Raw genomic sequence first — 25,773 nt, 5'->3', positions numbered from 1 at the left:
AGCTGTCTGGCATTCTCTTGATTATACCACCTTTGCTTTCTTGTACAATAAATCCATTAGTGGAGCAGCTACTGTGCTGAAGTTTGGCCCAAACTTATGATAGATGCCACACATCCCTAAAAATCTCATGATTTCCCATTTAGTTTTAGGGACAGGGAATTCCATCAAAGCCTGAACTTTCACTGTTCTTGGCAACATTTTTCCTTGCCTTATGATGTGCCCTAGGTAAATTACTCGCACTTTCACGAACTCACTCTTGGCAAAGTTTTTTTTTACTAGACTGCCAATCATAATTGTTTAAATATGGCTTCCAATTGTTTAAATGATCGGAAATCCAAGTGTTGTTGTAAATCAATGCATCATCCAAGTAAACTACACAATTAGGAACATTACTTACAACTTGATTCATTAGCCTTTGGAAAGTGGCTAGGGAATTTTTTAGCCCAAATGGCATCACTTGGCATTGGTATAGCCCATTCAGCGTGGCAAAAGCTGGTACCTCCTTAGCTCGCAATGTTAAAGGTACTTGCCAGTATCTTTTCAATGAATCTATCTTAGTAAATCTATCTTACTAAATGGTTCCTCAAAAACTGGTATGGGAATTAATTGTGCCAGTTCGATTGTACATTGTGGTTTTCCCACCATCTGGAATGTATGGCATGTTTTCCAACACTACACCACATCCTTATGAAGACCTGGCCAGTAAAACTGTTGTTTTATCCTCTCTTGAGTTTTCCATTTCCCTATATGACCTGCCATAGGAATTTCAGGTGCTGTCTGTAATATCTCTTTATAACATTTGGGCAGTACCACTACCTGATGAACAGCCATCCACTCTTCATCTGCGGGTGTGTGAGGAGGCCTCATTAGTATCCCATTTTTAATATAATAACATTCTGGAACTTCCTCAGCTTCAGCTTCAGTTTGGGTTGATTGTGCCATCTTACTTAACCCTGGGACAGCATTTTGAGCCTCAACTAAAGAAGAATTACTAAACATATCTTTCAGATTATCTAAATCTTTAAAGAATGTTTCAAGAAGGTGTCAAGAAGAAAGCATTGTGTGTGGTAGATAGCTGACACAGATTAACAAACAATTGCCCTTACCGTGGCATTCAGTGTCTGTGTCCCAACTCTTGATGGCACACCTCCTGATTGACTGCATACATCACCAACTGCAACCTGGTAGCTGACCGAGTAAGTCCTACATTTCAACTTTCCATGGAAATTCTGGACAACCCTCAACCACTTGAGGATGGAGCAGGAAAGATGTAGCCACTTGAGGATCAGCTCACGTTGTGACTGTGGCCCTCCAAGTCAGACCATCACCTATAAACTGAACTTAATTCTGCCCTTACAGATCCGTTCCTGGTTGCATCATGACCATTCACACTGTGCCAGCTGAAGCCGTTGAATCAATTGTTAACCTAGCCCAACATCGAACTATAACTATATCCCCAGCCATAGGATTAAAACAGAGTCTGTGATCATTCTATCTGTCCCCATGGCAACTAACTGTGTTTGTTCATGAAATCGCTATTATTACTACCTACACATTAGCATTACAGCTCATTAAGAAACTGCTTACCCAATCAGATTAATACTTAAGAAGGTATTTGAATTAATAGTTGTGTAAACTATAAGCTATAACCTTCCAAATTCCACTTGTCATTCAGTTAAACAATTGCCGAAATTAAATTTGTAATTTTAGCCTTCCCTGGAGGAACATATGAATCCGCTTACAGATATAGATTCCTTATTGTCATCCTCTTCCACGACTGCTTACCAACCGGCAACACCATTCCAGTTTATAGTATTGTGGTCACATACAGCAAAAAGATCAAAACTCCATGACTAAAATTAATGTTAAGAAAGTAAAATGAACAAAACACGCCTGCCATATGTATTAGAAATTGTTGACTATAATGTTTTCCCCATTAATGAATTAGGCCTGTATAACTTGAGAGTTTTATGTTCTCTACTATATCGTATGCAATAACTGCTGCTGTATGCTTTCTACGTGAAATAAAGCTTTGCATCGAATTACTTGTAGCTGACAGTGCTAAAAAGTTGCATCAATCCTTGTTGGTGCCATTTTTAAATTATGAAGTGTCTCCAAAGGTTTTCTACAATTTTCTTTTTACCCGGTGGTAGGGGGGGAAGTCAAGTTCAAAGTAAATTCTTTTGACAGGCATCTGTGAAATTATTGCAAATTTAGTTCACTCAATGTAGTGGTATTTCATTTAGTTACAGTGGTAATTTACATATTCATTTTGTTAATTTTTAAAAATATATGCACCAGAATTGTGCCAAACACATTACATGAGATCGAACTACAACTTAGCAAGCAATATATCCAACAGTTGTACACGCAGTTCATTCTCAGTTGTACAAGATGCTTATACTTTAAGAAACTGTGTTTTGACTAGATAATTAATGTCTGACACTTTTTCCGGAAGATAGGGGGTTCTGTCTCCAAGACACAATTGTTTTTAATTCTGATCTGCTGCTGTTTAAATAACAAATGGTGTTTATTCTTTAAGAATAGATGGTCTTGAATTTACTGAATGCAAAATAACTGAATATAGAAGTCAAAATGAAATGTTGAGAACCAAACCTGCAGATATATTTAAATGCATGCTGTGCCCATGCTAACCTTGTCCCCAAATACTCATTCTGATGTCTAATAGAGCTGACCACAAATCTACTGCTTGAAGCTGAACATTTTAGTGAGATGTTTCTCCCAGAAAGCACCTTACCTCAGCTTGTTCTGTTGACCTCATGGTATCATTTTGTCCCCTGTCAAATGCAAACCAATCTTTGTTTTCCTAATGGATTATTGTGACAGGGAAGGTTAGATGTGTGGTTGTGCTTGGTATTTGAATTGGCAAAAACAACTCTTGTGAAGATACCTATTGGTTATTTAATGCTTTCACCCCCATGCCCCCCCAACCCCCATCCCACCACTGTTTCATATTAGTTGATAACAATGAGGCTGGTTTATAGAAGGAATTACAGTATGTCACTGTCAAAATGGATAGAGTTACAGAATTGTTTCCTGCAGGCACATGAGTTGAGACCTTGTTACATAGTTAAAAGGAAAGCAAACATTTGTTGATGTTGCTATCTATCTTATCTTAGATATAAATCCAATTTTATACACTCTACCGATTAGCTGATTAGATATAAGATCAAAAAATTCTCCAATGGTTGGAGTCATAGCTAACATGAAGAAAGATGGTCGTAGTTATTGAAGATCAATCATCTCAGTCCTGGAACATCACTGCAACAGCTCCTCAGGGTAGCGTTAAGGCCCAACCATCTTCAGCTGCTTCATCACTGACCTTCTTTCCACCGTAAGGTCAGAAGTGGAAATGTTTGCTGCTGGTTGCACTATGTTCAGCACCTTCATGACTCCTCAGGTACTGAAGCAGTCCATGTCCATATGCAGCAGTACCTGACAACATTCAGGCTTGGACTGATAAGTGGCAGATAACATTCACAGCACACATGTGCCAGGCAATGATCATCTCCAACAAGAGAGAATCTAACCATCTCCCCTTGACATTCAATGGCATTAACATCACTGAACCCCCACTATCAACATCCTAGGGATTAGCATTGATCAGAAACTGAACTGGACTAGTCATATACTGTGGCTCCAAGAGTAGGTCACAGGCTGGGCACTCTGTGGCAAGTAACTCACCACCTGACTCCCCAAAGCCTGCCTACCATCTACAAGGCACAAGTCAGGAGTGTGATGGAATACTCTCCACTTGCCTGGATGAGTGCAGCTCCAACAACACTCAAGAAGCTTGACACCATCCAGGACAAAGCAATGCAATTCATTGGCACCCCACCCTTAAACATTCACTTCCTTCACCACCAGTGCACAGTGGCAGCAGTGTGCACCATTTGCAAGATACACTGCAGCAACTCACCAAGGCTCCTTCGACAGCACCTCCCATAATTGCGATCTCTACCACCTAGAAGGACAAGGACAGCAGATGAATGAGAACACCAGTACCTGCAAATTCCCCTCCAAGCCACTCATCCTGACTTGCTGTTCCTTCACTGTTGCTGGGTCAAAATCCTGGAACTCCCTTCCTAACAGCACTGTGGGTCTACCTACAACACATGGACTGCAGTGGTTCAAGAAAGCAGCTCACCACCAACTTCTCAAGCGCAATTAGGGATGGACAATAAATGCTGGCTTAGCCAGCGAAGCCCAACCCCATGGATGAATAAAAAAACAGTTTCTTCAGTTAGAACCTTTTTTAGATAAGTCAAATAGTTAGTTACTTTTGCTATAATCTGCATGGTCCTATAATTTGTGGTGTCAACATTTATAGTCGTCGAAAATATTGACTTTTACAGTTATTTATTTGATATACTATGTTCACCCTCATGTTGTTTGCAATAGGTTTGGAAATAGTGTATCTGTAAATAACGGTGCATAATTTTGAAGTTTTAATGCAGTGATTTACATACATCAGAAAATTGTTTCATGTTGTGTTACTCTGATTATATTTGGTTGATTCCAGTAGGCTTGCACATATATGGATTTAACTGTTTTAATGGGAAAAGTTGAGTTAATTTGGACATTTGTGATGACTGAGATCGCTTAAGCTTTTAAAAAAAAAGCACAACTTTTCTATGCGGCATCTCTGTATTTTTTCAAGGAATTATTATAGTTCGATAAAATTGCAGAAAGTTTAATATGCCCTGTTTGACATCAAGTACTGGATGGGCAAGACTTTTCCCAAATACAATTTGGGAAGACTGAAGCCATTGGGCTCACTCGATGGCTGGAGAACCAACGAAAGCCTCGCTTTGCCTTCATTGAGGCTCGCTGGAATTAAGTGCCCATCACAGGCCTTCCCCGGGATTTAGGACTCCGAGTGCGGAAATCCCGCCCCTGAGAACTTCCAGCTAATCAAAGGCGGCAGCGGCTCTCCTGGCTCAGTGCCACCTGGAGCAGTGGCTGCTGCACTCATAAGAGGCCTGGGATTACCAAGGGATGCAGGTCTTATGTGAATGAGGGCAGGATGGGGATCGTGGGGGGATGGTCACTGGCTGGAGGTTGGGTTGGCAAAAAGGCCTGTGGGGTGGCCCGCAGTGAACCCCCACCCCCCACCCCAACATTTCCTGATGCTGATTCCCTCGCTCAGGCACTGAGTGCCTTTGAATAATGGGCTGCCTACCGGAGCCCCACCAGCAAATTTGGCGTGAATTTACTTTCTGGGTTCCCTTTCATGATGAATACCACGCAGCCATGGCAGGATGAGGTCCTTAAATAGTAACTAATTGCTGATTAAATGCCCCTCCCGCCTTCAAACTTGCCACCGGAAATTTCGCCCATTGACTTTCGTCACCACCATAAATTCCATTCCCTAGCCATCAAACCCGTCCCTCTTCGTGACCCCAGGCCACTGCCTGAGGCTGAATGTGGAACATCCTTAACTGAGTTTCCCTCCCGACATCCTCTCCACCACCAAGACTGCCTACTTTTATCTCTGTTATAACACTTTGCATTTATATAGCGTCTTCAATATACTATGTAAGCAGGCCTTATATTCTGCACTTTATCCATGATGTTTCATTTTGGGGAGAGAACAATCTGCATCCAATGAAAATATCCATTTTGAATTTCTAAAAATAATTTACAAAAGTTGAAATGGGGATTGCAATGGATTTATTTTTAAAATGTTTAAATGCAATTTTTGCATTAAATCTAAAGCTACCAAAATGTATTGATTGTGTATATAATTGATCTATTAAGAAATAGCCTTTACCGTGAGACAATGATGATAAACACAATGACAATTCAGGAGATAACAGTAAGATTAACATAGGCTGCAAATATGCATTGTTATGGTATAGAGTTCTTTGGCTGTTTCCCCACCGAAAAGATTTGGGGGGATGTTTTACAATAGGTGCTGAGCAAAAGCTGCCTTGGAGTTGATAGCTGTTCAAGACAGCCAATGCTGATTTGTAATTGTGTAGACAGAAGAATGGCAATTAGCATGCAAGATGCCAAATGAATGGTTTCTATCAGACAATGAACAGTAAGTAAATAATTCATTGGCGATGTTTGGTCAATCAGAAGAACCTCACAGCGCCTTGGTGTTGACAAACACTTTTGATCTTGGTTCTGATGAAGAGTCATACGGACTCGAAATGTTAACTCTTGCCTTCCTCTCCGCAGATGCTGTCAGACCTGCTGAGTTTTTCCAGCAGTTTTTGTTTTGTTTTTTGTTACTTTTGATCTTTTGTAGGCAAGGGAGAGGAGCTTTTAAACATAAAGACAGATAATCAAAAAAGGGAGACAGGAGTTCTCTGTAGGGCAATAACTTTTGTCTTGGTCAGGGAGAGTGTGTACTTTTGTCATTAATAAAACACCATCTAGGTAGGCTAAATGTTGTACTGATTGTACCAGACGCCCTTCACCAAACTCGGTGTTACACATATTTCATCTTTTTTATACATATTCTTTTTACGGTGTACTGGCTGGGCCAGCGTTTGTTGCACATCCCTAAATGCCCTTAAGATGGTGGTGGTGACCCACCTTCTTGAACTACTAAGGCTAATGGAATGCTGTCCTCTATTATTAGAGGAATTGAACATAAAAGTGAGGATGTTGTGCTTCAGTTATACAGGGCATTGTTGAGACAGCATTTCAAATACTGAGTGCAGTCTTGGTCTCCTTACTTAAGGAGGATATAAATGTGTTGGAGGTGGTTCAGAAGAGGTTTACTAGATTTACCAGACCTTGAATGAGTGGGTTGCCTTATGAGGAAAGGTTGGACAGACTGGGCTTGTTTCCACTGGAGTTTAGAAGAGTGAGGGGTGATTGATTGAAGTATACAAGATTCTGAATGGTCTTGACAAGGTAGATGATGAAAGGCTGTTTCCTCTTGTGGGTGAGTCCAGAACTAGGGGGCACTGTTTTAAAATTAGGGGTTGCCCTTTTAGGACAGAGATGAGGAGCATTTTTTCTTCTCTGAGGGTTGTGTGACTTTGGAGCTTTGCCTCAGGAGGCAGTGGAGGTGGGGGCATTGAATATTTTGAACACATGGGAGTTCATTGTTGCATCCTGGATCCCACTGCTACATTCATAAATATAAGGCAGTTGGAGTCAACTCCCATAAGAAGCCAGTGACGAAAGTGATTCAGGGAGTGACTGACACCATTGAACCTGGATAGATATCTGCAACACATCCCCCTTTCATAACATGCAGATCACCATTTCACTGGTGTCCATGAGGTTCAAATAAATTTTCTTGGCTTTCCCTCATTTTTGTATGTTGTGCAGACCTTGCTCTCTATGATAGTGGTAAAGGTTCCAGAACCAAAAATAGAATTACCCGTAAATCTCAGCAGGTCTGGCAACATCGGCGGAGAAGAAAAGAGTTGACGTTTCGAGTCCTCATGACCCTTCCACAGAACTGAGGCCGTCTAACTGATACAAAAACAAAAACAGAATTACCTGGAAAAACTCAGCAGGTCTGGCAGCATCGGCGGAGAAGAGAAGAGTCCTCATGTTTCGAGTCCTCATGACCCTTCGACAGAACTTGAGTTCGAGTCCAAGAAAGAGTTGAAGTATAAGCTGGTTTAAGGTGTGTGTGTGGGGGGCAGAGAGAGAGAGAGAGAGAGGTGGAGTGGGGGTGTGGTTGTAGGGACAAACAAGCAGTGATAGAAGCAGATCCCGCAGCTATGCCTGTCTCTTTATGGGGTATGTGGAACATTCCTTGTTCTAGTCCTACTCTGGCCCCCTTCCACAACTCTTTCTCCGGTACATCGATGATTACTTCGGTGCCGCTTCATGCTCTCGTCGGGACTTGGAAAATTTTATTAATTTTGCTTCCAATCTCCACCCCTCCATCATTTTCACGTGGTCCATCTCTGACACTTCCCTTCCCTTCCTTGACCTCTCTGCCTCAATCTCTGGTGATAGACTGTCCACCAATATCCATTACAAACCCACCAGCTACCTCGACTACAGCTCCTCACACCCCGCTTCCTGTAAGGACTCCATCCCATTCTCTCAGTTCCTTCGCCTCCGTCGCATCTGTTCCGATGATGCTACCTTCAAAAACAGTTCCTCTGACATGTCCTCCTTCTTCCTTAACCGAGGTTTTCCACCCACGGTCGTTGACAGGGCCCTCAACCGTGTCCGGCTCATCTCCCGCGCATCCGCCCTCACGCCTTCTCCTCCCTCCCAGAAACATGATAGGGTCCCCCTTGTCCTCACTTATCACCCCCACCAGCCTCCGCATTCAAAGGATCATCCTCCGCCATTTCCGCCAACTCCAGCATGATGCCACCACCAAACACATCTTCCCTTCAGCCCCCCTATCGGCATTCCATAGGGATCGCTCCCTCCGGGACACCCTGGTCCACTCCTCCATCACCCCCTACTCCTCAACCCCCTCCTATGGCACCACCGCATGCCCTCGCAAAAGATGCAATACCTGCCCCTTCACTTCCTCTCTCCTCACTGTCCAAGGACTCAAACACTCCTTTCAAGTGAAGCAGCATTTCACTTGCATTTCCCCCAACTTAGTCTACTGCATTCGTTGCTCCCAATGTGGTCTCCTCTACATTGGAGAGACCAAACGTAAACTGGGCGACCGCTTTGCAGAACACCTGCGGTCTGTCTGCAAGAATGACCCAAACCTCCCTGTCGCTTGCCATTTTAACACTCCACCCTGCTCTCTTGCCCACATGTCTGTCCTTGGCTTGCTGCATTGTTCCAGTGAAGCCCAACGCAAACTGGAGGAACAACACCTCATCTTCCGACTAGGCACTTTACAGCCATCCGGACTGAATACTGAATTCAACAACTTTAGGTCGTGAGCTCCCTCCCCCATCCCCACCCCCTTTCTGTTTCCCCCTTCCTTTTCTTTTTTTTTCCAATAAATTATATAGATTTTCCTTTTCCCACCTATTTCCATTATAAAAAGAGAAAAAGAAAAAAAAAAATTATTTATTTATTTTATTTTTTATTTTTTTTTACATCTTTTATGCTCTCCCCACCCCCACTAGAGCTATACCTTGAGTGCCCTACCATCCATTCTTAATTAGCACATTCCTTTAGATAATATCACCAACTTTAACTTTAACACCTATGTGTTCTTTTGTATTATTGTTGTTGACATCTTTTGATGATCTGCTTCTATCACTGCTTGTTTGTCCCTACAACCACACCCCCACTCCACCTCTCTCTCTCTCTCTCTCTCTCCGCCCCCCACACACACACCTTAAACCAGCTTATATTTCAACTCTTTCTTGGACTCGAACTCAAGTTCTGTCGAAGGGTCATGAGGACTCGAAACGTCAACTCTTTTCTTCTCCGCCGATGCTGCCAGACCTGCTGAGTTTTTCCAGGTAATTCTGTTTTTGTTTTTGTTTTGGATTTCCAGCATCCGCAGTTTTTTTGTTTTTATAGCCGTCTAACTGATACCTAATTGTCTGCTTTGGCTTGCAGATAACTGCAGTTGTAATTATTCGAGGAGGCCACATCATTGAAGCATGCTCTGAAGTAAGCAAAGTGCTTTTGCTTTTGTGCCCCGAAGTACTCTTGTTAATTTGGTCTTCAAAAATTGATAAATGCAGATTATTTCTTTCTTAAGAAAGGAAGTTATACAAGACAGTGATTAATGAGTGATAATACATTTCTGAATTTTATTTTGTTTATGGCTGTGTTCTGTGGGTTGCATTGTTCTGTAACCTGTTGATCACTATATAATGTTTGCATACACCATTAAATGACATTAAGGCTGCATAATTCATGACATAAAGGGAAAATGGGTAACATAGTCCAAAATGTCAATAAGCCTTTTGTTTTCAGATAACCTATGGGTTGACAAGTCACTTATCAAGTTTGAATTGCACACTTTATTAAAACAAGATTAGAGTTGCAGTAGCTGATGAGAGAATTAATCTTTACTGCCCAGACCATCCTATATAGTGTAATAAAATCTTCTTATTGGAGAGAAATATTTCATACAAGTTGGAAAAAAATAACAAAGTTGTGAAACTTTTATTGTATTGGAAGGCAAAAACTCATGAGCCATAATCAATGACTAGGACTTTACTATCCAGACTGTGTGAAAATCTATGTTTGACTTACTTTCTGCCCTGGAAAAATAAATCAATTTTATTTGTTTAGTTCCTTGCTGGTATCGCCTGGATATCATTTTAAGAGATGACGCCGAACAACAGGTTTATCCTGTCATACATTATTGCTTGCTAAAATAAAGGCTTTTTAAACTACAAGGGAAGAGAAATAGGTTAGAGTAAAGATTTCTTCAGTTGTTTAAGGGCATAATTTTATGGCCCTGTAGTTGGGGGCGGGGCTGTAAAATGCAGCGAGCCGTTCGAAAGTCCAGTGAATTTGGCAGCATTGGAAAATCCCACCAGCAGAAGGGACCATAAAATTCCGCCATAAATCTTTTGTTAGGCTGTAGTTATATGTATATGTTTCACATTCCTTAGTTATCAACCAGCCAGTGCAAGATTGTGATCAATCAGCAATTTAGAAAAATAAAAATTGAACCGAAGATTGAAAAACAAAATTTTATAGATATTGGAAATTTGAAAATTAGAGAAAAGAACATGAGACACCCAGCGGCAGCAGGTCAGCCAGCACCCAGTTTATATTTGGGACTAAGACCCTTCCTTAGGACAGGAAAGTGTTACAGATGCTCAGCATTTAAAAATAAAATAAGAAAAAACTTGTACTTATATAGCCCCTTTCATAACTTCAGGATATCCCAAAGCATCTTACATCTAACGAAGGACATTGAAAGTTCAGTCACTGTTGTAATGTAAGAAACTTGGCAGACAATTTGCATACAGCAGTGTCCCACAACAGTAGTGCAATAATGATCTGCTTCTGGTGTTACTTGAGGGATAAATGTTGGCGGTGGTTGGATAATTCAGAGTGGCATCAGCTGAGATCGGTTTTGCCAAATCACAAAGAACAACCCTCTTCCCTACCACATAAAAACTACAGGAAAACCTAAGTGCTGGGCTTCTTTTTGGTTTGACTGCCAACTGATACTGTTTTTATTGAAAATAATGTTTTGAGCCCAAAATGACTCTTCTTCAGAACCTGAAGAAGAGTCATATTGGACTTGAAACATTAACTCTGTTTCTCTTTCCACAGAAGCTGCCAGACCTATTGAGTTTTTCCAGCACCTTTTGATTTTATTTCAAATTGCCAGTATCTGCAGTATTTTGCTTTAACTTTAGTTTTAATTTAATCCTGCTGGGATTCAGTATTATTGAAAATATGTGTTTAAAAATTAAATATTGACATTTCATGATATGGAAGTTATATTTTCCCTGCCATGCCAAACTGTTGTGTAATTTCAAAGAATCTAGAGAGGTACAAATATTTGGTGGAAATATGTAGATAAAGTACAGATGCTGTATTTTTCCACTGAGAGAAAAATTATTTTTGCAGTTTTGAAAAATATCATTATGTACTATTTTTGCATGCTTGATATCACATTAATTTGCACCCTTTAGAATTCTAATATATTCTTAACTCAGTAGCTGCAAGGAAAGGTCAAACTCGTTATCTGCTCCATGAAAGTCAGATTGAAAGGTCTTTGATTTTTTAAAATGCTACCGTCTTATGTACTGAATCCCAACCCTAAACAAACTATTCAGTAATATAGGGTGGAATTCTCACATGCCCCTGCCAGCGCAATCAATGGCAGGTGTTGGGGGGTGGTGTGGAATTCAGCGGGAGGTCCAAAAATCAGTTTACCCGCTGTAATTTCATGCCAGCAGGATCTTTCAATACTGCCCACCATGGCGGGTCGCAATTCCCACTAGAGGCCAGTGTGAAACTGATCTTCATCCTGCTAATGGGATGCAGATGAAGGCTTGACTGGAATCTCACCCCCCCCCCCGCAATGCCTGGTTCTCTGCGACGCTAGATCGAGAACATGTGTATACCAATGTGGCGTGCAAAAGTTGTGACCTACATTAGGAAGGACTTAGGCAGCTCACGGACATCTGAGAAGAAGATGGAGGCCTCCAGCTACTGGACTCAGGAGCACCACGTGCAGTAGAAGGTGGGTGGAGCTTCATCCACGTGGTCCTCCATGAAGCAGAGTCCAGAAGGTGGGAGTTCTCCATGCAGCAACCTCACTCAACCTTTGGACCTTGTTCCTGGGACATTGCTTAACCTTCAAACCTTCTTCCAAGGACATCATCATGGGATATAATCCTCGAACTGCAGGTGGAAGGTAGCAGGAGCTACTGTTGGGTGGCAAGGGTCTGTTTGAGTGGGGGATTAAAGAAGGTTAGGTGAGGACTGAAGAGGTGGTGGTGGAGTGAAGGCATAGAGGGTTGCTTTAGTGGTTCAGTGGTGCTGGAAAGTTTATTACAGGTGTGTAAGATGGCAGAGGGAATGGAGGGCGATGGCGGGATGGGGTTGAAGGGCCGTGTTGGTTGCTAGCAGGCTGGGGTTATGTCCAGGTGTGCAAAGTCATGGGGGTGTCCAGGTGCGAAGGGACATGGGGGTTGCAGTACCTAGTGTGAAGGGGCTTGAGGGGGTATCCAGATGTGAAGGGACATTGGGGTATCCTGGTGTGAAGAGGTTCACAGGGAGAGGTCTGTGAACTGTTGACTCCTGGAGAGTGAACTCAGGGTAGGCCTGGTATGAGGGAATGGTGAGGGTTACAGGGGGCAAAAGGAGCCAGTAGGGTGGGAGGGTGAGGGCGCAAAAGTATCGCATGAAGGGACAGCAAGGGTTGTTGGTGAGGATGCGTAGATACACACAGACTCGGGGTTGGCAGGAGGAGGGCGGGCAGGTCAGTGGCTCTAGGGGTGGGATTCTTGGTGGGATCTGTTGGACTTGGATCTCCATGAAGTCTACTAACCTCCCCATGGAAACCTCGATGCGTGCATAGGTCAGTACCACTTCATCAACTAGCAGGCAGATGGACTCCTCCAACTCGCATGGCACCTTGTTGAGGGTCTCCAACATCTCTGCCTGATGTTCCCAACCTCTTGCTGACTCAACACCATTAGTTGGAAGGCCGATTCCAGAGGCCTGTCTTCAGAGTCAGACCCCACAGATGCCTCTTCCCCAGAAGCCCTCCGAGTACCGGTGAGCTTGGCTGACCCTGCCTCTTCCTGTCGTGGACATGTGTCCGTGCAGAGAACCCCAGAGTGTGAGACCCTTCCCATGCTTGAGCTCATACCCACCAAGGCGTGTCTCTGGGCTGGTGGAGGGTGCAGGTGTGATGCCTTTACAAGTGAACATCTCTCCTCTTGTCCTCTCTCCTGGCTAGGTCTTCTTCTGAGGCCTGAAAGGGAGTCCTCTGCCTCAGGCCTTGGCCTATTCCTGGTGGCTACTGTGAGTGAGAGAGGAGAGAGCAAGTGACAGCACTAGCTGCCTCCAACATGGAGGTACACTTGGTCCTCAGGTTTCTGTAGCATGGATGCATCCTTACTGGGTGGAGGCCCAAGTCCAAGCTCCCCATCGCAAATTGCCCAGTCACACTTGCCAGCTGGGCTGCCTCTCTTCAAACACCGTGAGAGCCGTCAGACTCAGCTACGGCGCCCCCACCTTGCCCCCTGTATGCTCTTGTTCTTGTCAGTTGTACCTCAACTTCTGCTCAAAGACAACAGAAAAGATGGGTTTGAGAGGAATTGTGTGTGGCATCCATATCTACATAGCAATTTCATGTTCATTTCTCATACTTACACTCTTAGAGATAACCCACTTTACTGTGTGGCATGGCATTAATGCTCTGCAAGTTGTCCTGAGGGATTGTAGGCCAGCTCCCTCTAGAGCATTGAGCCCATCCAGATGCAAGGACAAGGCTTAAATAGGCATCTGATTTGGGAGGTTACTGGTGCCCTCTGCACCTGAGCCCATTCTCCCACTGCCCGGGCTTCATCTAGCATTGATCTCTATATGTGGAAGGGTGAAGGAAGCACAGTGGCCACAGCATGGATGCACTGCTGTGGGGCCATGAGGCACAACTATGCTGTTGCCACTGAAGCCCATGTAGTTTTGTTGTGGTTAGTGCAAGCTGCTGAAGCTTTACTTACCCTGATGGAGTGAATGAGGTTGTTCATCCTTTTCCAGCATTGTATGGTTGACCTGGGCTGGACAGCCTGGGCACTTACAGCATTGGCCACCTGTGTCCATGCAGGTTTTGTTTCCCTGCTTGGCCTCCTCATCCCATCAGCCGAGTACAGTATGTCCCTCCTGACCTTGGCACGGTTGAGGAGTATGTTCAGGGAGGTGTCACTGAACTTGAGCGCCGGACCTTCACCTCCCCTTCCTGGCATCTCAATAACTAGTGCTGACAGTAAGGATGTCCAGGCACTTTTTAAATATGGCGCCCAAACATGACAGTGGAGCGTGCGCCATCCAGCCCACCCTGCTGAGCTAGAGACCTGGAAACCACCAACTGCATTATTAGTGACAAAGAGGATGCACAATTCCACAGGACTTCCCGTCGGCCTCTGCGGGGAAACACTCCTCGTTTCCGCCCCCGCCCCCTCACCCACTACAGGACTTAGTCCAGTATGGGAGATTTCCGCCCATAATAATTACTATTGTATTAATTAGCCCTGCCATCCAACTGCTGTCTCACAAATATATAAATTCATAGCAACTGTTCTCCTTACATCGTGTTTCAGATTATAGCAGTGCCATTTTGATGAGTTATTGAGAAGGTGGTAGAGGTCACGGGATTGTGCAGTCAAAGGAAAATGTCAAAGGAAAAGGAATATGTTGGCTGCCTACTATCTTGACAGTTCAGTATGGTAGAAAGGATTGCCAAGCAAAGTTATAAAAATTATATTTTAGTTAAGTGCCCACAAAATAACTAAAACTGGGAGGGATGATGAGGAATCTTCTTCCAGAATTCTGAAAATGTCATTGCAATGAAAAGGTGGCAAAGAACAGGCCAGCAGTGATTCTTCCTTTGATTTTTACTCCTACTGTGGCAAATAATCGTTGCCTTTGCTCAGCACCTCAGAACTGTGATTTAGTTGAGAATGAGGTGGATTTGGGAATGAAATCTGAAATCATAACTTAATGGTTCAGTCTGCTAGTACATCATCATACTGCACCAATATGACGCATTTAGCGACAACATCTGATTAAAGTATTTTTCCATTAAAAATTGAGTAACAGCCATTTATGTGATGTAAGTGACTGGTTTTTTGTCTGCATTAGTGCCCATTGTCTGACTGAAGCTGTCTATTACAACTCAATTTTGCTCCTCTTTACCCATATTCTTTAACACGTGTGGGTTCAATAGCTTCTTGCATTAAAATACTTCACACGGTGTTTCATAGCAATTGTTTGTACAACTAAGACACTTCAGACACATTAAGAGTTAACCATGCAGTGCAGACTAGTTACATGTATGTTCCCTGAAGGGCATTAGTAAATTAGCTGGGGTTTCTTGGTCTGTTTTATTTCCTGGTGCTAGCTCAGGCCATTAGTAAATTAGCTGCGGTTTCTTGGTCTGTTTTATTTTCTGGTGCTAGCTCACATTACTAGGTTTACTGAATTCTGTTGCACAACTAACTATGATGGAATTCAAACTCAAGATCCCTGGGTTCAAGTTTAGTGCCATAACTGTAATGTACCTTTCCTGAGTCTTGTTCACCTTGGGCTGCATTTTACGATGAGTTGTATTGCCTTCCCACCCATCCTCTCCCCTGCCACCCAACATTGGAAAAGGCCACCTTCAGCAGGAGGATGTCTTGCCTTTGAAAGCTGCTGGGACCAATTTGATTAGCCAGCAGCTCTAGCAGTCCCAGCAGTGCCAGAACTCAGTGGTGGGTGCTGATGGGACCGAAAGCAATCCCACAATGAAGAGCGCATTGGATCTCTGACTCAGGTAAACCAGAGATTTTAGGGCGGGGTGGGATTGGGCACTAAGGTTGCCAACCCTCCAGGATCAGCCTGGAGTTTCCAGGAATTGAAGGTCAATCCTCAGAACAATCCTCCTGTCCTTCCTAAACTTCTGCCTTCATATAAACTACCCCGCCATTAATAGCAGCCACCCCCTGAACTTGCCATTTTACTGGGTTTCCCAAATTGCATCTTCTCAGACAAGACCATCTTAAACCACTTCCTAATTTTTTTATCACCCCCAGCCCTCCACTCCCTTCCAACTCCATTTCCTTCTATATCCATCCTTGAAACAAATCCATCCCATTGTTTGAAGTTGCAATTTCAAGCTGCCAATTGCCTAACTTTTAGCATTCCATTTGTTGCAATGCTTCCGCAACTGTGAATTTTTTCAATACCTTCACCTTTGCAGGAAAACATTAAGTATCTCCCATCCTGGTAGTTCCCTTGCTATAGCCTTCAACCTTGCTCCCATAGGGTGAAGATCTTAACCTAAAGAGTGCACAACTCTTTTGACCGTCCATCACCAGATATGGCTGGACCACATCAATAACTGTTGGGCTCCTTCTTCCCTGCCCAAAATACCCCCTACTCCTGGATCATCCTAGAGCAAAAAGATAATACCTGACATCTTTTTACCAATACCAATTGTCTTCTTAACCCTCCTCACCTGTTCCACACTTCTTTCATCTTCACCTCAAAATACAAGTGTGAGGAGCTCTCTTACTTTTTAACTGATATTGAGTATCTGTTAACTTGACTTTGCTGCTTCTTCCCCACCAGCCCATATTTTCCCCCAGGCACTGTCCTGACCTGCCCCTAAATCTGCACCTTCCTGGAGTTTTTCTCCTGTTCTCACTGTTTCTCTAAGCTCATTTTGTCATAGGATCTACTTCCAGCTCCCATCACCCTATTGCCACAAAAGTGCTAAATACCCTACATCCAGCTATGCTAACTGTAAATGGTTTATTTGCCTTCCTCTCCCCCTTCCTTTTCCTCCTCCCCCTGAAAAAATACACCTTCGACTCCTCTGTCTTCTCAAAATACTGCCCCATCTTCAACCTTCCTTTCCTCTTCAAAGTCCTTGAGTGTGTCTTCATTTCCGTCATCTGTGATCAGCTTCTCTGCTATCTGTGATTTTGCAACTGGATTTCCACTGCCAATGAAGTCCTGGAACAACCCTATTTGAAAGACACAAAATATATTATTTTTAACTGGTGCATTATCTCTTTACTCCTCACCACTTCTGCAGCCTTTAATGGGGTCAACCATATCATCTTCCTGCCGCTTGATCTCTGTACTACAATGTGTTATTAGAGAAGGGTAATATATTTTCCAAAGAAACCTGTTGGACCTCAATGCTTATTAGTAAAAAGTCATACAGGTTTCCTATGCTGTTTCTGTCATTTGCATACATGCTTCTGCTAATTATTTATAGTGATGAATGATAAGCCATCAAGGTTTTGCATTCTTCCAGAATTAATGGATTGTTGGGCCTTTGCTACTTGAGACAAAAATAGTCACAGCAATTAAAAGCAGCAATATTTTGTGCAAAGTACCAAAGGGGCATCATCAGAAAATGAGCCATGTGTTATATTTTTTTCCCCTCACTTTCCAAAAACAAAACAGACAAGTCACATCAGGGTTTGGCAAATTATCATCTTTATTGGATTTTTAACAGGTAGGGCCTGGTGCTTAATCCCATAAATCACTGTTTATGTGATGCAGCATATTGATAGCAAAATTGAGAGTAGCTTTTGCCACTGCACTTAAATTCCAAATGATGTTCATTTCATCACTGGTGGCAAACAAGATTTCTTTTCAACCTGATTTTAATCAATATCTTGGAGCTCAGAAGAAACTTTTCTACGTTTTCTTCTTTTGCAAAGGAGTTGCACAAAAGCTTCTCCTGTAAATTCAACACAGTTTGAAAATGTTTTTATTACTCCTTTAGGCAACATTCAGATCAAACAAATGGTTTGGAAGTTTATGGAAAAGTGGTTGAAGTCAACCCGGTGAGTGAAAAATGTTGGCAAATGTGTAACTTTAAGTGAGGAGCCTGAGCAAGTGATAGAACAGATATTGCTTTATGGAAGCTTTATTGTAATTGACATTGTAAATAATTTGAGATGACAGAAGGAATTATTATTGAGGGGATTTTATCATGGATGGTCAGGTGGGATTGGGTGCGGGTTGAGGTAAATGGGAAAATGTTCTGAACATGTTGGGAAGCCTCCTTCAACCCATCAATTCTTAAATTTTCCAGGGGGCAAGAAGCCAATTAACCCACTCCTAGTAGGTGGGCAACTGCCAACAGGCATTTTAAATATGATAATGAGGCTGGTTTGAAGGTTTACCTGTAGTTGACTGGGTCTCCCAGGCCTCGGGAAACCCAAAAGCTGTAGCACAGTGAGGACAGCCTCAGGGAGAAGGCACATGCCTTCACAGCACTGCATATTTCTTTCTGCCTATCCAAATGTTTTGGCAATTTTCCATTGAACATTGTGCAATTTTGCTGTGAAAAGTTATCACAGGCAGAGCAGGTACCTATGTCTCTGTGTATGAACATTTGATGGCAGAACTAAGCCCTGAGAATCTCTGTAATGTAGAACTTTTGTTTTTCCAGTTGCATTATGGGAAGCAGGTATGTTCAGATATACTTGCATATGGTGGACTGGTGCAAGCTGGATTTGTTCCAAGGACAGGTTTTTCTTTGACAGTATAAATTGGTTAAATTAATTATTTTCTCATGCGGTTTCAATACGTAGCTGTGTGAACTTAAAACAGACTTGTAGTCCCCTTATTGGTCAGCAACTTTGAGTTCTTCCCCACGCAGTGACTATTCTCCTTAATTGAATCTTCTCCGTTCCCTATAATGTTCACACCTTGTGTGCAAGTTAGATAATCAAAAATAGCTAAAGTATGAATGAGACAATTCCATTCATTCTTTCAGTATTTGGTTTATTACCAGATCTCAGCATAAACAAAGTCATTGCTGTATTTACTTTTACTGATACTGCTAATCCTATGTTAAATGTGGCCCAAAGCTAATGGCATGCCACTGATTGTTTGTCTGTAACCAAAAGTGTGTGAAGCTTTATTCTGTCCTTAAGAGTGAAATAGTTATTTGGAATCTGGCCTTTATTTTTATCCTTTCATGGGATTTTGGTGTTGCTGGCAAGGTCAGTATTTGTTGCCCATCCCTAATTGCCCTGCTTGAACTGAGCGGCTTGCTAGGCCGTTTTCAGTGGAGGAAGTTAGGAGGGGGGAAGGTGTTTGGGGGGGAGGAGGGATTTCGGAGGGGGGAAAGGTGTATGTGAGGTGGAGGAGGGAAGGCCTCCGGGGGAGGAGGAAGTTCAGAGTGGAGATGGTGTCTGGGGGAAGGAGGGAGTTCAGAGGGGCTCTAGATGCCATGTTTAATGCACACCAGAATGCAACCTACTTCAGGTCTACAGACTAGGACTACTCCAGATGACAGATGACTCCAAAAGCAAAGGTGACAGCAGTCCCCTAATTTAGTGGCTCCTCTCTGGGGTGCCTGCTGGATGCAATGATAGGCCGCCATGATGTCCTCTACCCCCGCTCTGGCTGCAGGAAGGCCACCAGAGTCACCAATCTGCCCTCAGCTCCATCCAGGTCCTCACCTCCAGTCAAGAGGACACCTCTTCCGTTGGAGAGCTGGAAATAAGCAGCCTGGAAGACCTGTCACAGCGCTTACCCACGTGCTCCATCAGCACAGGGACACACGCCTCGGTGGGACCTAGATCTTGAGCAGGCTCAGGTTCACAGCCAATGCTCAGAGCTCAGGCTCTGCCCCCAGCCTGCTGAGGACTTCGGCTCTTGTTCTGAGGGTAATCCCCAGGGCCAACCTAATCACTTGCCTGGCATCCTCCTGGCTGATGACCTCTGCTGGCAGGGACCTAGTGCTCCACATTAGGCAGGGCCGGGCCTCTGGCCCCACTTCAAAGTTGGAAGCCTGAAATCAGGATGCTGAGGGCCCACTCACCTTCCCTGCTCTATGTGGAACCTCTCAGAGAGAATTCTACAGGTGATTTTAATAATTTTAGTGTCACCAGGATGAAGGTTATTGAGAGGCACAAGCATCTCAAAACAAATAAATCCAGGGCAGCTGTTATGTTTCCCAAGGTACTAAGTTATATTTAATCTGAAATCTGGAGAGTGCTGACAATAATCACTAGATGATCCATTCTGAGCACAGTAGGTCCATTTGGGTTCAAAACAAGCCAATATGGCTTAGGGCACTACCCTGAGGAACTCCTGCAGTGATGTCCTGGCACTGAGATGATTGACCTCCAATAACCATAACTATCTTCCTTTGTGCTACGTATGACACCAACCAGTGGACAGTTTTCCCCCTGATTCCCATTGACTCCAGTTTTGCTAGGGCTCCTTGGTCCACACTGTCAAATGCTGCCTTGATGTCAAGACCACCTGGAAGTGACTTACCTGGGAGTTGGAGAGGTGGCGGACCTGCGAGGAATCAGCCTGAAGTGGGAGGATATAAATCAGGACCGAGGCTTAAGGCCTATGTTTAACTGGAAGTCGGAGAGGTGCACCAGTCAATTGCTCAGAACTGGCCCACATGAGTTCGAAATAAGTGAAAAAAACAAATAGTGACACCACAACAAAGAAGCAATTTGATTGGTTGGGGAAGAAGCTACATGTTTGGTGAGTATCTGGTCAGTGGTTAAGATCTATTCCATTCCCAAGGTTTAAAATATTGCAGGAACTGGTGGTAAGGTTAATAAAGTACAAAAATAAGAAAATAAATAAATGAATAAGATAATTATCTATATAATTAAAATGCATCAAGGATGGCAGGACATGTGGTATGCCAAGGCTGCAGCATGTGGGAGCTCCTGGATTCCATTGTGGTCCAGGGCAATCACGGCTACAGTAAGTGTTTGCGCCTTGAGGAGCTCATTGAAGTGGAGGCCAAGTTGCAACACATCAGGGAGCGAGAAAGTTACTGGGTACTTTGTACCAGGAGTAGGTCACACCCCTTAGGATAGGGTCTTCTGATTTGGTCAGTGGTCAGGAACAGGAGGGTGTGACTGTGAGGCAGGTAAGAGGACCCAGAGGGCAGGAGTGCAGGAGCCTCAGTCTCTGCAACTGGCTAACAGGTTTGAGGTTCCTTCAGCTTGTTCGAATGAGAGTGGGGGCTGCAGGGTGGATGAACTAACTGACCATGGCAATGTGGTACAGGAAGCCATTCAAGAGGGGGGGAAGCAAAAAGGAATGTGGGAAGCAAAAAAGGAATGTAGTGGTAGTAGGCAACAGTATAATGAGCGGGCTTGACACAACTCTTTGCAGTCAAGAGCTAGAGTTGAGGCTGCTGTGTTGCCTACCTGGTGCCAGGGTTCAGGACATCTGCTTGGGGTTTGTGGGGAACTTACAGTGGGAGGGAGAGGATCCAGTCATCATGGTCCATGTAGGTACTAATGACATAGGCAGAACAAGAAAAGAGGTTCTGCATAGTCAGTATGAGGAGCTAGGCACCAAATTAAGAAGCAGAACCTCAAAGATTACATGAGCCACATGCAAATTGGCATAGGGCAAATAAGATTAGAGAAACGAATGCATAGCTCAAAAACTAGTGTGGGAGAAGTGGGTTCCAGTTCATGGGGCTCTGGCACCAGTACTGGGGAAAGTGGGGCTGTACCATTGGGACGGTCTTCACCTGAACTGTGCTGGGGTTAGTGTTCTAGCGAGCCATGTACCTGGGGAAGTAGAAAAGGTTTTAAACTAAATAATTGGGGCAAGGGATCAAATTTGGGAAGATGTGGTAGATCAAAGAGCTGAAACAAGGCAAGAGAGAAAGGTATTAATATGGGAAATGATAAATAGAACATGACAGGAAGGGATAAAGAGTAGGGTAAATCAGCAGTTAAAGCTAGATGTTACAAAACTAATAAAAGAGCAAAACTAAGTCTCCATATCTGAATGCACGTACAGTAGCATTCGAAACAAAAAAGATGAACTGATCGCACAAATAGAAATAAGTAAGTACATTATAAGTAATGATAGCCGTTACAGAGACATAGCTGCAGGATGACATATATTGGGATTTCAATATTGAAGGTTACATGACATTTAGGAAGAACAGGAAGCTAGAAAAAGGAAATGCAGGCGCCTTTTAAAGTGAAACTAAAACTCAACTTGACCCTTTCTTAACACAGATACGGAAATACAAATCAAACTTAAGTATTAAAGCTAAAAATCATTCCTGACACCCACAAATACCAATATAACTTGCTTAAACTTTCTCTATTTCCTAACAGGATTTAAAAGTTCAGTCCCTTGAACAATTAAAAGAGCTAGCAAGGCACTTATGATCAGCAAACAGCCTGCCCAGACGTAACTGGAATTTGAAAGGCTTAAGCAACTTGTCTTTGACTAGTGAGTGCGGGCACTTAAAGCAGAAGCCACTTATGAAAACCTCTGTGAAATAATTCTCCTTGAGTTTAGAAACTCCACACCCTTCCCAACAAGAACACACCTAAGAACAGCAGGTAATGGAGGCCAGGCAGGCAGCCACACTGGCTGGTGATTATGAGCTGATCCATAAGCCCTTGTGCCAGAAGAGACCCTCCGCTAGTCACCCTCAACCAACCGGAAAGGCTCTGGCTGCGGCTGCAAATCCCTGTAGATGCACACCTGAGAGTGTGGATGAGGTTAAACAAATCCCTGAGAGTTACAAGAATTTTGTATCCGAAGAAAGGGTTTCACTAGGGTGAGGCGAGTAAGCCTGCAGTGATACTGAGGGATATAGGCGCCAGCCAAACTCTATTGCTGGGAAAAGGCATGACCTTTCCACCAGAGAGTGCAATAAGTGCCAAGGTGTTGTTAAAGGGGATTGAAGGAGGATAAACGCCCATCCCCTTATACCTGCAGTGCGACCTTGTGTCAGGACCAGGGACTGTGGGAATCATCCCCAGTTTGCCTATGGATGGGGCCAACCTACTCCTTGGCAATGACCTGGCGGTATCAAAGGTAATAGCATTCCCAGTGGTCTCAGAGAAGCCCACTGAAGTTAGGGAGACAGAACAGCTGCAGGAGAAAGTGCCTGGCCTTTTCCCCGACTGTGTGGTAACGTGATCTGTGACCAGACAAGCTCTGTCAGTGGAGGCTGAAATGGCACTGCAGACAAAAGACCCTACAGTCCGGTTATTGGAAACCATTTTTGGAAATCTAGAAGACCCTAAGGAGGTAATAAATATTATTCCTTTGTCGTGGCCCAGCAAGCTGATCCACTGTTAAAAACATTAGCTCAGACTGCACATAATGAAGCTGAGGCAAAAGCAGTTCCTGAATGTTACTACACTCAATATGGGGTGCTAATGAGGAAATGGAGACCCCACTCTCAGACCTGCAAACGAGGAGTGGACAGTGCTCCACCAGGTAGTGGTGCTGCCGAGGTACTGTAGGGAAATATTATAGCTAGCTCATGAAATTCCGATGGCTGGGTATGTCGGTATATGCAAAACCCAAGCCCGTGTCAGCCAGCATTTTTACTGGCCACACCTCCACAGGGGAAATTTTTACTCTCAGAGGGCTGTGAGCCTTTGGAATTCTCTTCCTCAAAAGGTGGTGGAGGCAGAATCTTTGAATATTTGTAAGGCAGAGGTAGATAGATTCTTCATATGCATGGGAGTGAAAGGTTATCGAGGGTAGGTGGGAATGTGGAGTTGAGGTTGAAATCAGATCAGACATGATCTTATTGAATGGCAGAGCAGGGCCAAATGGCCTACTCCTGCTCCTAATTCATATGCTTATATGTACCTCACCTCTTGAGTTCAGCTCTTTTGCATCATGTTTGGATCAAGGCTGTAATGAGGTCAGGAGCTGAGTGGCCCTGGTGGAACCCAAACTGAGCGTTGCTGAGGAAGTTATTGATGTGTAAGTGCCACTTGCTGATGATTGAGAGTAGACTGGTGGGATGGTAATTGGCCAGGTTAGTGTTGTCCTGCTTTTTGTGGACTGGACATACCTAGACAATTTTCCTTATTATCGGGTAGATGCCAATGTTGTAGCTGTACTAGAAAACTTAGCTAGCTGTGCAGATATTTCTGGAGCACAAGCCTTCGGCCCTGTTGCTAGAATGTTGTCAGGGTCCATGGCTTTTTCAGTATCTAATGCCTTCAGCTGTTTCTTGATATCATGCGGAGTGAATCTGTATTTTAATGTAAAAGATCCCATAGCGCTATTCAAAGATGGGCAAGGTGAATTCAGTGTCCTTGCCAAGATTTATCCCTCAACTAAACTGCTGCATAACAGATTAACTGGACATTGATCTCATTACATTTATGAGATCTAGCTGTGCACTAATAACCTTGCACATTTGTGTGTAAAATAAAACTACAGTGGTTCAGAAATAGTTAATTGTGAAATGTTTTGAGATGTCACAAACACATGAAGCACAGTCTCTATATGAGATTTATCAACTGGTTTTTCATAGAACATTAGGTTGACATAAAAATAATTCAGGTATCATTCTTCACAAATTTACTCCATTGCAAGATATAGGTTTTAGACTGTTGATCAATAGAAATCTGCTCTGAACAGTAATATTCATGATTTTCATTTACATAGTTATGGAAAGGAAACAAGTTAGTGAAAACTTCTCATGGTATTGTAATATATACATATGTACTGCAGCCAATGTTTTATAGGAGAAGATGGCAGCCAATTTGCACACAATAACGTCCTATTGACAGCAAATAACACAAATGGTGGCTCTGATTTTGATATTGTTGGATAAAGTAGGAATATTAGTCAAGGCACTGGGATTGCTCCCTGTTTTCTTTGAAATACTGCTTTTTATGTACACCTAAGCAAGTAGATAGGGCCTCAATTTAATGCCTCATCTGAAAGACGGCACCTCTAAGAACACAAGCACTTCCCCAGTACTGCAGTGAAATGTCATCCTGGATATGTGTTCAAAACCTGGAATGAGGCTTGAGCCTATAACTATAACCCAATGTTAAAATGAAACCTAATGAAAAGCCAATTAACAGATCTCACAAATCTAACTGATAAAGTGTAGCACATTTTCAATCTTTCCACAGTAATTATGAATTTTACTCAGGTGAGACTTATAAATAGATCTGCCACTGAAACTATGGAACAGATGCTTCCTAATTAACAGCATGAATGCTGCACCATTGCAGCCCTTTCATTACCCTTATACCCTAAGCAGCACGCATCTGCTTCCTACTGTATTCACAAAAATGCCATTTTAACTACAGGTTCATGTGTGAACCTGACCAGCCTTTTTTATTTGAAGAATATTAGTTAACTGAAAGTTGGTCTTGTGGTACGACAGGAAGTACATAAACTTAAAAGGAATTTCCATGAGTTTTCTGCAACTAACAAGCACTTAAATGGAATCTCCAATTGAAAAGCAATCTTCATAGTTCTGAAGCCACCAAATTGAGAGAGAAAGAGATTCGGTGATATCCATTTTTATTGCTGGCTGCACTAGTAATTGTGACAGTGTGGACCGCCCTTGCAGTCTCCTGTTCTTCCTCTACATCCTAATCTGTGATAATCATTTATGCATCTTGTAAGGATAAAAGGTCAAGTGAACCCTGCTGAAATTTGAACCTAGTACACTCTGATCCAGAACTATCATGTAAAAAATAATGGCCTGGAATTTGCAGTAATGAGCAAGGCTGTCAGTGCTCGTTATTAACTTGGTGAAACTGAGAGTAACTGAGAACTTGCACCCACATGGGTACAGTTAAACTCAGAAATTCGGAAATTGCTGTCAATGATGCCCTAATTCTCCTCAGGGTGCGTTGTTGTAGTCTTCATACATGCAATCAAAATAGGAATCACTTTTTG

General features: G+C 43.2%; 1 protein-coding gene across 10 annotated transcripts in view; it reads left to right on the top strand.

The window, feature by feature from the left end:
• immp2l (inner mitochondrial membrane peptidase subunit 2) overlaps window positions 1-25,773 on the top strand; it is a 660,141-nt gene that overhangs the window by 151,473 nt on the left and 482,895 nt on the right. For 5 of the 10 annotated variants that reach the window (XM_041215714.1, XM_041215707.1, XM_041215712.1 and 2 more), the window contains exon 4: window positions 17,861-17,921. The exons of the other annotated variants lie outside the window; for them this stretch is intronic. In XM_041215714.1, coding sequence (XP_041071648.1) covers window positions 17,861-17,921 — 61 coding nt within the window. The remainder of the gene's footprint in view (window positions 1-17,860; window positions 17,922-25,773) is intronic. 10 annotated transcript variants of the gene reach the window in all.

This window comes from Carcharodon carcharias, chromosome 21 (assembly GCF_017639515.1).
Source record: "Carcharodon carcharias isolate sCarCar2 chromosome 21, sCarCar2.pri, whole genome shotgun sequence".
NCBI classification, from domain to species: Eukaryota; Metazoa; Chordata; class Chondrichthyes; order Lamniformes; family Lamnidae; genus Carcharodon; species Carcharodon carcharias.
The sequence above is the reverse complement of the archived record's forward strand: the minus strand, read 5'-3'. Positions and strand labels throughout refer to the sequence as shown.